This window comes from Ursus arctos, unplaced genomic scaffold (genome assembly GCF_023065955.2).
Source record: "Ursus arctos isolate Adak ecotype North America unplaced genomic scaffold, UrsArc2.0 scaffold_4, whole genome shotgun sequence".
Classification (NCBI taxonomy): domain Eukaryota; kingdom Metazoa; phylum Chordata; class Mammalia; order Carnivora; family Ursidae; genus Ursus; species Ursus arctos.
Genome location: NW_026623056.1, coordinates 51258835 through 51272096, shown reverse-complemented (window position 1 = coordinate 51272096; position 13262 = coordinate 51258835). Strand labels below are relative to the sequence as shown.

The window sequence follows — 13262 nt, the reverse complement described above, 5'->3', positions numbered from 1 at the left end:
AAACAAAATTTGTTCTCGAAAATCATATATTTTTTTAATTTTTCTTAATTTATTCATTTGAGAGCAAGAGAGACAGAGAGAGCACAGCAGGGGGAGAAGTACAGTGAGAGGGAGAAGCAACAGACTCACCGCTGACCTGGGAGCCAAACACAGGGCTCAATCCCAGGACCTGGAGATCATGATCTGAGCCAAAGGCAGACACTAAGTCATCTGAGCCACTCAGGAGCCCAATCTCAAAAATCATATTAAGATTTAAGATTTTTCTCTTTTTCTAAGTGTTATAAAACTAACACATACAGGCAAGCTTATTTTTATTAGCTTTTAAAGTACTGTGATATACTTTAGAAAATCTTGTATAAGTTTCTTATGAAACAGGAAAATAGCAGATAGGTCAATTCAGATAAGAAAATGATACATAATTTTTTAATGATAAATTCTGAAGAATTTCCTTTGTAGGCTGGTCTTCAAAATTAGCAGTCTCAATCTGCAGAAACCAAAGAAGTCACTAAGGATCAGGGGTAGTATACTGACAGCAAGTTCACCTATCTCACGTCTTTGAAGCTAGGACTGGAATCAATATATTTTTTTCTCTATAGCATTAAACAACTCTTATAAGAAGTATAATTCATAGGTAAACTCAAATGTCTACAATTCTAATCAAGAAACTGTACATGCATATATGAAAAAAAAAGCCATGTAGATTATACAGAAGCAACTCTAGATTATGCTGGGTATACAAGTTATGCTTAAGGATGCAGGAAGTGAAAATCAGTGTGGTCTGGGCATTTAATCAAAACTTTCCTAAGTAGCATTATATGTAAACTATGCTTTACATAAAGAAGGAAAGGATTTAGAATTCTGGGCAAAAATCAACAGGAATGATGGCATGGACAAAATCAGTTTTTACGGAAATAAATCTAATACCAGGAAAAGGGATGAGAAAGGTGATAATATATAGATATTTATTTCCTCGGATAACCAAACTAATTTTCTTTAAAGATGAAAGTATTATTCTTAATCCTTCATGATCTTCATACAATTCCTAAAATATAAATTTAGCATATCTCTTGTATGTAATTTTCAAGCATTCACTCCACAGGGACAGTATATGAAAACATTTTGCTCAGTTAGAAAAGCATGTATGTATGAAAATTGATTATAAATTTATTTTAAGAATCTTTAATACAAAACTGACACTGCAATTTTTTGTCAACAATGAACCAAATATGGCTATGCTAGATTTGTACACTATTTATGCATGAATTCATAAAGACAAATATTTCTCACTGTAAGCATTCTTCTTGGAATTGTAAAAATATTCATGGGACTGCTGATTTTCACAATTGAGGTTATAAAGTTGACACTTTAGGGGAATGAATATACCCTAGTAGTTTGTGTGCCTGTATCCAGAGATAGTAAGGGAAGTTTGAAAAAGCTCCTCTCTTTGTGGTAAAAAGAGAAATTTGAAAGGAAAATTATACACACTCTAAATTAGAATCTTGTCTCTCCAGAATTCCTATCTCAAAACAGAAGGTGGATATGACTGAGGGTAACTACTCCTTGACAACTGAATTTATCCTCATGGGATTTACAGATCACCCAGAGTTGAAGAGCCTTCTGTTTGTGGTGTTTCTTACTATCTATGTGATCACCATGGTGGGGAATCTTGGCCTGGTGGCACTGATTTTTATGGAGCATCGTCTTCACACACCAATGTACATCTTTCTGGGCAACCTGGCTCTAATGGATTCCTGTTGTTCTTGTGCTATTACGCCTAAGGTGTTAGAGAACTTCTTTTCTAAGGACAGAAGGATTTCCCTTTATGAATGCATGGCACAATTTTATTTTCTCTGCCTTGCTGAAACTGCAGACTGCTTTCTTTTGGCAGCAATGGCCTATGATCGCTATGTGGCCATATGCAGCCCACTGCAGTACCACACCATGATGTCAAAGAAACTCTGCATTCAGATGACCACAGGGGCCTACATAGCTGGAAACTTGCATTCCATGATTCATATAGGGTTTCTCTTTAGGTTAACTTTCTGTGGGTCAAATCAAATTAATCACTTCTTTTGTGATGTTCTTCCATTATACAGACTCTCCTGTGTTGACCCTTATATCAATGAATTGATGATATTTATCTTCTCAGGTTCAGTTCAAGTCTTCTCTATTATCATAGTCCTAATCTCTTATCTCTGCATCCTTTTCATGATTTTCAAAATGAAATCCAAAGAGGGAAGAGGCAAAGCCTTATCTACTTGTGCGTCCCACTTTCTCTCTGTCTCAATATTCTATGGTTCTCTTCTCTTTGTGTACATTCGACCAAATTCAGTTAAAGAAGAGGATAAAGATATACCTGTTGCTATTTTTTATTCTCTAGTAATCCCTTTATTAAACCCTTTTATTTACAGTCTAAGAAATAAGGAAGTAATAAATTCCATGAAGAAAATTATAAAGAAAATTTTATAACATTATAAAAGAAATATCATCCCCTGTGGAAGATTAACTTAAATATGATAAAATGTTTTTCAAAATAATGGAATACTGAGGAAGTAGAAAATGACCACTTTGTACATAAAACATTCCATTACTAAAACATGATAGTATAGGAGTCAAGTAAATTCAGCAAGGAGAGATTTTGCTATAATGTATTCCAAAATCTAAACCGCTAGCTCCCAGCAAGAATAAAGTAAATAATTATTCTTAAGGTCACAAACTGTCACAAAGAGATTAGCTAAACTATTAACTAATTGTTTCAAAGTGTAATAAGTTACAACTTTCAACAAATACAACAAATACTAGGAATAGAAGTTAGTATATATAAAGATCACCTCCATCTAATATTGTTGAAAATTTCTGCAATTCCAAAGCACAATCTTACAAACTCTGGCTCATTCCAGGTTCTCAAGAATTAATCGCTTCTTAAACAACACCATCTGTCAGAAGTAAACTGAATATACTTGATTCTTAATTTTCTTTGAGTTTATGCAAGAGAAGGTATTTGAATATTAATTCACACAGAATATCAATCCTCAAATGAAGAATATTTTCATCTTTAAAAGGGGAAATTTTGGTATATACCTTTTACCACAATTAAAAAATATTAAAAACAAGGAAAAAGTACTAATAAAAATGTATAATAAAAAAAGACTATCTTCATCATTAGTGTTAGTCAATTTTACTCTCAAGTTCTCTGAAATACAGCATCTGTATACTGGTGATTAATCAATCAGTAGTTGAAACAGATGTTATTTATACTGACATCAATATGGATTTGAGTATTTTCATATAGTTTTATTAGGTGTCCATCAAAAATGAAGTGCAATCTTGAATACATAAAACTAAATGAAGGGGTTTTTCTCTGGGATATTACTTATCTTGTTTTTTACTAGGAATTGCACCAACCTGTACTGACTCCAGTGTAAATTACTGATACATTCACAGCATTAACAAAAAGTTGGAGATACTCTAAAGCATAAATGAGGCACAAAATAGTGAAAATTGAAAAATACCTAACTGAAAATATTTATTGATCACTTAAATATGTAAATATGAAAAAAAATAATTTACTGAGAACATGTTATCTGCAAGGCACAAACCAGACATTTCATATATATTACCTACCACCTGGTTAGGCATGATTTTTCATGCACTTTCACAGTAAAAATCTCATATTCGAAACATTGAGTATCTTGCTCACGTTCATCCGATTGAGCTAGAATTTGAATCAATGACGCTTGGGAGTTCAGGAAATGAAGATCCTTGTAGCCTGGGGTATTTAATCATTATGCAGCATCAGAAGTAAGATGTGTCTTAAAATGTTTTTTAAAAATGTTGTTTGGAGGAAAAAAGGAATGAGTATGACCACAGTCAATGTGTATGGAAATTAGTGTGACACTTGGAACTGAGGTAAAGGAGATGAACCATGGACAGAGTCAGAAAGCTGACAAAACTGTTGTTAAGAGCTGTTGGCAAATATGGAAAATAGGGTGAAAAAGGTTCAAGCTACTAAGAATTTTAAATGTCACCCTAAGGAATCTGAATTTATATCAGAGGCATCAGACACCAAATTCTTCCTAGAACCAGGTAATATGATTGTATTTTTCAGAAAACTAATCTGGCAATTGGAATGAAGCTAGAAGCAATGAGGCTAACCTCAAGAATTCATATATTAGATGATGAGAGCTGAAACTGGAGGATAAAAGGAGAGGAGTGCACAGATATAAGCAACATTTTAAAGGAAAAATAATAAACTGTAACTACTGGATAATAAAATGAAGGCCTATCTTCTTCCCGTGAGTAACAACCTAGTTGTATCTAATTTCCTATCACTAATACTTAAAAAGGTACCTGACATATTTGGCCATTCACTAACCATTTCCTTTAATATATTTTAATATAATTATTTAAATTAATATATAATAGGTTTGTTATTTTTATTTTTAAACAAGTCAACAAATATTTTTAATTTCTTGGTTTTAATTTCTAATATTGCAAATACTGTTAGATATCACCCACATACACAAAGCTCTACAGGGTCTTAAACACTTTTTTAAGAGTGTAAAGGAGTCCAGATACCAGATTAGATGAATGCTGTTCCTTTGTACCACTCTCTATTTTAGGGGATATTTTTAGTTGTCAGATTCACATGCATTGATCCCTTTCCCTTTTCCGGGGGACACACAAATTCCGTTTATGTATTTCTGCACCACCCACTTCCAACCCTTAGCAACACTGAAGCCTACAGGTCTTAAGGGAAGAGTCTGTGACTTATTTGGGGCCAAAGAGACAAAAGAGGTAAATTTGTGGACATGTCTGGGATATATGTTTCCTTTATTTTAAAAGAGAGCCACAAAAAAAGGTAGTCTTTCTTCCTCTGAACGTCATGCTCTGTGGATATGAAGTCCGGCACAGTCTACAAGCAGTTTGCCATTAAAAGAGAAACCAGCCTGGAGATGAAGTCCACACACAAGGGAGGGCATAGCTGAGGGAATCACAGAGAAACAGACCCAGTGCCCCGGAATTAATCATCCCTCCTCGTTTTAAATCCAATAGATCTTCTTACTGTTAAACTTGTTTGGAAAAAATGCTTTTATTGCAACTGAATAAATATTAACTGATATATTTATGTCTCTTGCCTCATCTCTCATTTTCTGCTTTATTTTAAATTAATTCTCTTTAAGCTTACAAATAACTTTTCATCAGTATCCATTTAACTATTCAGCACATTACATTTTTTATTTTTATTTCTATATTTTAATTTCCAATACCCCACTGGAAAAATGCAGGACAAAGAGGTTTCATAATTTGTCCACAGAAATATTAAGGTGGAGCTCAGGGATCAAATCTAAGGATCAAATCCAAAATCCATGTTCTTAATCACTAAGTGATATTATAAACAACTTAGAGAAGTGAAAGTAGCAAGAGAGGAAAACTCTCAAGAAACTAAGCTGTAAAGTGGGCCGAGAAATAGGGCAGAGGGTCAAGAAAAATGTGATTCAATGACATTTTCCTCCAGATTATTTTGAAAAATTTCAAACCTACAGAGAAGTTGAGAAAATGTCAATGAATTTTTTTAAATCAAGATTATTGCTAACATTCCACTACACATGCCCAATAATCCATCTGCAAATGTGTATATATACATATTTAATACATGTATGTACATGTGTACATACATATATGAGATTATGAAAATTTACCCATAAATTCGTCAACGTGTATCTCAGAGAACAAAGACATTTCCTACATTGTCATATCATTTTTAAAGATCTTATTTATTTGAGAGAGAGAGATAATGAGAGAGAGTGTGAGCACTAGCGGGAGTGGGTTAGGGGGAGAACAGAAGGGAGGGAGAAGCAGGCTCCCTACTGAGCAGGAAGCCCTAGGTGCATGGGACTTAATATCAGGACCCCAGGATCATGACCTGAGCTGAAGGTAGACACGTAATGACTGAGCCACCCAGGCGCTCCTGTCATATCACTATTATCCCCAAGAAATTTCACATCACCTAATATGATGTTCACATTAAAATTTTTCCCAATTTCCCCCAAATAGTCCTTCCTAGCAATTTATTTTTTCATCAAGAATTCAATTAAAGACCACTATTTGCTTTATTATCATTCTTTAATCTCCTGTAATCTAGAAGAAATTTCTTGCTTTTTTTCCTTTCATGACATTTAAAATTTTTAACTATTTGTGTCAGACATCATGTAAAATATCCCACCACCTCTAATTTTGTGGTTTGCTCATGATTAGATTGAAATTAAATACTTCAGCAATCACAGGTGTGCTGTTTTTTCTTCTCCCATCATGAGGTCTATCACATTAGTTTGTCTTGTTAACTGATGCTGTTCGCTGATCACTCCATTAAGGTGGTACCATCAGCTCTTTCTTTGATAAAGATAACTTATTTCCTTGCTATTAAAATCTAATCTATAGGGTGGTGCATTGACACCATGTGAATTTCTTGTTCCCTAATGTCCAGTTTTAGTATCCAATGACAATAATTATTTGAATCAATTAGTATCATTGGAAGTAGAAAACTGGTGATTGTTTTTCCCCACGTATTCTCTGGCTTCATTCTGAGAAACAAGAACTTTACCTCAAAAACTTTCTGTAAATTTTTAAAAATTTTTCGAACAGTTTCAGATTTATAGACTATAATAAAGATAGTATAGAGAATTCCCATATATGACACACCCATTTTCCCATGTCATTAATAGCCTACATTACTATGGTACCTTTGTTATAATTAGTGAGCCAAAATTGATACATGATGATGAAGTGATATTCATACTTGACTCAGATTTCCATAGTTTAACCTAGTGTCCTTCCATCCAGAATCCCACTCAGCATAGCACTTTATATTTAGTTATTACGTCCCTTCAGTCATCAGCTGTCTGTGATAGTTTTTCAGACAGTCCTCGTTTTTGATCAAGTCCTTGGTAAGTTTTGAGGAGTGCTAATCTGGCATTTTTGTAGAATGTCCCTCAACTGGAATTCTTCTGATGATTTTCTCATGATTAGACTGGAGGGATAGCTTTTTAGGAGAAAGGCCACCAAGGTAAATCCCCATTTTCATTACATCCTATCAGTGGCAAATACTGTCCTCATAACTTATAACTCTTGGTTTTGACATTGACCACGTGGCTGACATAGTATTTGCCAGGTTTCTCCGTTGTGAAGTTGCTCTTTCTCCACCTTCTCTTACTGTGTTCTTCAAAAGGAAGTCACTACCCACAGCCCACACTTACGGAGAGAAAAGAAATGGACCATCTCCCTGGGACCAAGTATCTATACAAATTGGAATTCTTCTGCATGGAAGATTTGTCCATTCACCTCACTTTTTATATATTCAATCCTCTATTTACATCAGTATAGAATCATGGATATTTATTGTATACTTTGATATAATTAAACACTACTTTAAATGGGGGCCTCAGTCCTACATCAAAAAGAATTGAATTCTGCCAAGAACCTGAATGAGTTTGAAAGCTGGCTCTCTCCCAGAGTCACTACAGATCAGCCCAGGCCAGCTGACACACAGATTTTGCCCTTGTGTGACCAAAAGCTGAACCCACCTCAGCTTCTGACTTATAGCATCTTACTGAATCTATTTTTAGAAATGGGAAGAACTAAAATATTTGCCACAGTAACTATCTTATAAAGAAGCTCAAGGACATATAAGGAGAAAGCAAAGAAAGCCATAAGTTAATTTTACTCAGCAAGCTCTAGGGTTAAAAGTCTGTAGGTATTATATTCATATAATCCCATATTAATAATTACAAAAAGTATTATCAATTAATAAAAAGTAGAAGGAAATAACTTTGTTAAAACAGACACGAAAATTCTAGGGAATGTGAATTTTTATTAAAAAAAACCAAACTATTAAAAGAAATCTATTGACTAAATCATATTTTAGAATATACCTGAGCAAAACTCTTATTCCTCCTGAATTTCCGAAGGTATACATTTATTTATATTTGTCTTTCTCTCTTCCTCTTCCTCACATACATATAAGACATACAATTGCTACATTTGCATTTAATTTTTATGTGGAACTGTGTAGAAAGGTACTTTCAGATACTTAGAAACAATATGCATAAACTAAAATTGGCAAAACTTTCCTTTATTTCTTAGAAAAAAAATAGGGCTTTTCGTAGATCATGGATAGAGACAAGGCAATTTTCTCTCTCATTCCCTCACTCATTCTATTCTAGATAAGGTTTAAGTAAAATAACAGGTAAATTATATCATCTATTATATTTTCTAGATCCTTTAGTCATATCCATGCATATCAAAATAGGAGACTAAATTGTGCATTGTGTGACTTCTTCCATGCTTTTCCTGATGTTGAATACTTACTATATGTCATGCACTATGTTCTTTTCATTCTGTTACATGTAATGGTCATAATAATATTGTATAGTTGGCTTTATTAGCCTCTTTCTGCAGATGATGGAAAAAGATTTAAATTTTTGAGAAACTTGTCCAGAGCTTATAGTTAATAAGTGGTAAAATTCACATTAAATCCAGGATTATCTTATATCAGAATTTATGCCTTTTCTTCTGTTCGTAGGTATTTCTCTCATAGGGTAGTCTTAGAAAAACAAGTTTAATTATACTTTCCCTTTAAAATGGTAAATTTTAAAGCAACATAAGCTGTTTTGTATATTAATTCTAATCAACTGATTAGAAAACTATGGGGAAATATTATCTGATGTCATTTATGGTAAATAACTAATGATGCCTTTTCTAGAACCGTGAAAAACTAAAAATCTAATTAGTATTTAAGCCACTTTAAATGCCGGTGATGTAAATCCATTTTGTACAATTTCAATTAAGGCATAAAACCTCCATAAATAAATGTGAGTATGCATAACAGAAACATCTGAATAATTCAGCTTCTTTTTCTATGTAATAGGATGGATGATTAAACATTTATTCTTCATTATTTAATGATCCTCTTCCTTTGATCCATTAAACATTTTTAATGAAGACTTCTGTGTAGAAAACTTGTGATGAACCAGTTGTTGATATGCTAGAACTAAAGTGTAATTAAGCAATGAATTCTACTTAGATATACAATATCTCCACACCTAGAGCTAGTTACATAACTTAAAATTTGTTTTCCATAAACAGGAACCAGTAAAAATCTCAGAGCAAAACAAGACGATAAGGTGTCCTGGAAGCCAAGAAAAAAAGTGTGTCAATGAACAGGGTGTGGTCAGCATTTCAAATGTTATTAACATGGCAGATAATAAGAACAATGGAATGGTCTTCATATTGAACTACATGTTGCTCCCTGGTGGCTTTGACAAGTGCACTCTCAGCTTAGCAGTGGATTTGAAAACCATAATGGATAAGTGTTAAAATAGAATGGGTGGAGAGGAATGAATAGGATATAGTGAGTATAGGCAATACTCTGGAAGTTCTTTGAGACAGCAGGGTAAGTTTAGGGAAGGGAAGGCAGATCAAGAAAGATTTTTTTTTAACTAAATAATTTAAAATACATTAGAAAAATACTGTCAGAAAACCTATGGAAGTGATCTTTTATTTTTATATTTTCTATTATTTGCATTTATCAAGAAATATTTTGAATTTTATATACTTTAAATTTTAAATACAAGTGCATTTTATTTAGTTACATCACCATCATCAGAAAAACTATGTGAAAAGTCCCGATTGAAACAATATATTTATTCATTTTTGCAGAAATGAATAAAGTAAATGATTTTAAAATAAACACATACAAAAAAGTGGGGAAAAAAACACTACTTTATTAATTTTGCTGCTCAAATCATTCTAGCTTTGGCCACTGGGAGTTGTTTCCTTGGCTCCTGTGTCCCTTTGACATATATCCACCATTATGTATGCAGGTGGGTTTGTGTTGTTTGTTGTTCAGTTTTTTTTTTTTTCCTTTCTGACATTGTAAGATGCTCCGGGCTCATCTCTCATATTTATTTCCTGCCCTAGTCACCGAATCAGCTATTTCTCGAAGTAGATCTAATTCCTTTGACTGGAAAATGGTATTAAGAACCAAGATTTGAACGCCATACTCGACGAGTTGGACCTCATAGATATATATAGAACACTACACCCCAGAACCAAAGAATACTCATTCTATTCTAATGCCCATGGAACATTCTCAAGAATAGACCATGTTCTGGGTCACAAAACAGGTCTCAACCGATACCAAAAGACTGAAATTATTCCCTGCATATTCTCAGACCACAACGCTCTGAAATTGGAACTCAATCACAAGGAAAAATTTGGAAGAAACTCAAACACTTGGAGACTAAGAACCATCCTGCACAGGAATGATTCGATAAACCAGGAAATCAAAAATCAATTTAAACAATTTATGGAGACCAACGAGAATGAAAACACAATGGTCCAAAACCTATGGGATACTGCAAAGGCAGTCCTAAGGGGGAAATACATAGCCATCCAAGCCTCACTCAAAAGAACAGAAAAATCTAAAATGCAGTTTTTATATTCTCACCTCAAGAAGCTGGAACAGCAACAGAGGAACAGGCCTAATCCATGCACGAGGAAGCAGCTGACCAAGATTCGAGCAGAAATCAATGAATTAGAAACCAGGAGTACAGTAGAGCAGATCAATAGGACTAGAAGCTGGTTCTTTGAGAGAATCAATAAAATTGACAGACCGCTGGCAAGACTTATCCAAAAGAATAGAGAAAGGACCCAAATTATTAAAATTATGAATGAAAAAGGAGAGGTCACGAAGAACACCATTGAAATTGGAAGGATTATTAGAAACTTTTATCGACAGCTATATGACAATAAATTAAGCAATCTGGACGAGATGGAGGCCATCCTGGAAACCCATAAACTACCAAGACTGAAACAGGAAGAAATTGATTTTTTAAACAGGCCAATTAATTATAAAGAAATTGAGTCAGTGATAAACAACCTTCCAAAAAACGAAACTCCAGGCCCGGATGGTTTTCCTCGGGAATTCTACCAAACATTCAAAGCAGAAATAATACCTATTCTCCTAAAGCTATTTCAAAAAATAGAAACAGAAGGAAAGCTACCAAACTCATTCTATGAGGCCAATATTACCTTGATCCCCAAACCAGGCAAAGACCCCATCAAAAAGGAGAATTACAGACCGATTTCCCTAATGAATATGGACGCCAAAATCCTCAACAAGATACTTGCTAATAGAATCCAACAGCACATTAAAAGGATTATCCATCATGACCAAGTGGGATTCATCCCTGGGATGCAAGCGTGGTTCAACATTCGCAAATCGATCAGCGTGATATATCATATAAACAAGAAAAGACTCAGGAACCATATGATCCTCTCAATTGATGCAGAAAAAGCATTTGACAAAATACAGCATCCTTTCCTGATTAAAACCCTTCAGAGTATAGGGATAGAGGGTACTTTTCTCAATCTCATAAAAGCCATCTATGAAAAGCCTACTGCAAATATTATTCTCAATGGGGAAAAGCTGGAAGCCTTTCCCTTAAGATCAGGAACATGACAAGGATGCCCACTCTCGCCACTATTATTCAACATAGTACTAGAAGTCCTTGCAACAGCAATTAGACTACAAAAAGGGATAAAAGGTATCCAAATCGGCAAGGAAGAAGTCAAAATGTCTCTCTTCACAGATGACATGATACTCTATATGGAAAACCCAAAAGAATTCACTCCCAAACTATTAGAAGTTATAGAGCAATTCAGTAATGTGGCGGGATACAAAATCAATGCTCAGAAATCAGTTGCATTTCTATACACGAATAATGAGATTGAAGAAAGAGAAATTAGGGAATCCATCCCATTTACAATAGCACCAAAAACCATACGTTACCTTGGAATTAACTTAACCAGAGATGTAAAGGACCTATATTCTAGAAACTACAAATCACTCTTGAAAGACATTGAAGAAGACACAAAAAGATGGAAAAATATCCCATGCTCATGGATCGGAACAATTAACATAGTTAAAATGTCCATGCTACCCAGAGCAATCTACACTTTCAATGCTATCCCGATCAAAATACCGAGGACATTTTTCAAAGAGCTGGAACAAATAGTCCTTAAATTTGTATGGAAACAGAAAAGGCCCCAAATCACCAAGGAACTGTTGAAAAGGAAAAACAAAGCTGGGGGCATCACAATGCCGGATTTCGAGCTGTACTACAAAGCTGTGATCACAAAGACAGCATGGTACTGGCACAAAAACAGACACATAGGCCAATGGAACAGAATAGAGAACCCAGAAATGGACCCTCGGCTCTTTGGGCAACTAATCTTTGATAAAGCAGGAAAAAACATCCGGTGGAAAAAAGACAGTCTCTTCAATAAATGGTGTTGGGAAAATTGGACAGCTACATGCAAAAGAATGAAACTTGACCACTCTCTCACACCATACACAAAGATAAACTCCAAATGGATGAAAGACCTCGATGTGAGACAGGAATCCATCAAAATCCTAGAGGAGAACATAGGCAGCAATCTCTACGACATCGGTCAAAGCAACCTTTTTCATGACACATCTCCAAAGGCAAGAGAAACAAAAGATAAAATGAGCTTGTGGGACTACATCAAGATAAAAAGCTTCTGCACAGCCAAGGAAACAGTCAAAAAAACTAAGAGGCAGCCCACGGAATGGGAGAATATATTTGCAAATGATGCTACAGATAAAAGATTGGTATCCAAGATCTACAAAGAACTTCTCAAACTCAATACACGAGAAACAAGTAAACAAATCAAAAAATGGGCAGAAGATATGAACAGACACTTTTCCAATGATGACATACAAATGGCTAACAGGCACATGAAAAAATGTTCAAAATCATTAGCCATCAGGGAAATTCAAATCAAAACCACACTAAGATACCACCGTACACCAGTTAGAATGGCAAAAATTGACAAGGCAAGAAGCAACAATTGCTGGAGAGGATGTGGAGAAAGGGGGTTCCTCTTACATTGTTGGTGGGAATGCAAGTTGGTACAGCCACTCTGGAAAACAGTGTGGAGGTCCCTTAAAAAGTTAAAAATTGAGCTACCATATGACCCAGCCATTGCGCTACTGGGTATTTACCCCAAAGATACAGACATAGTGAAGAGAAGGGCCATATGCACCCCAATGTTCATAGCAGCATTGTTCACAATAGCCAAATCGTGGAAGGAGCCGAGATGCCCTTCAACAGATGACTGGATTAAGAAGATGTGGTCCATATATACAATGGAATATTACTCAGCTATCAGAAAGAACG

The 13262-nt window shown here is 34.7% G+C and overlaps 1 protein-coding gene across 1 annotated transcript; it reads left to right on the top strand.

Moving 5' to 3' along the window:
* Positions 1-1539: 1539 nt before the first annotated feature.
* Positions 1540-10764, top strand: LOC113249256 (olfactory receptor 5K1-like). Its single transcript, XM_026490767.2, has 2 exons — positions 1540-2460; positions 10750-10764. The coding sequence occupies exons 1-2, from the start codon at positions 1540-1542 to the stop codon at positions 10762-10764; spliced, it is 936 nt and encodes a 311-aa protein (XP_026346552.2).
* The last annotated feature ends 2498 nt before the right edge of the window (positions 10765-13262 follow it).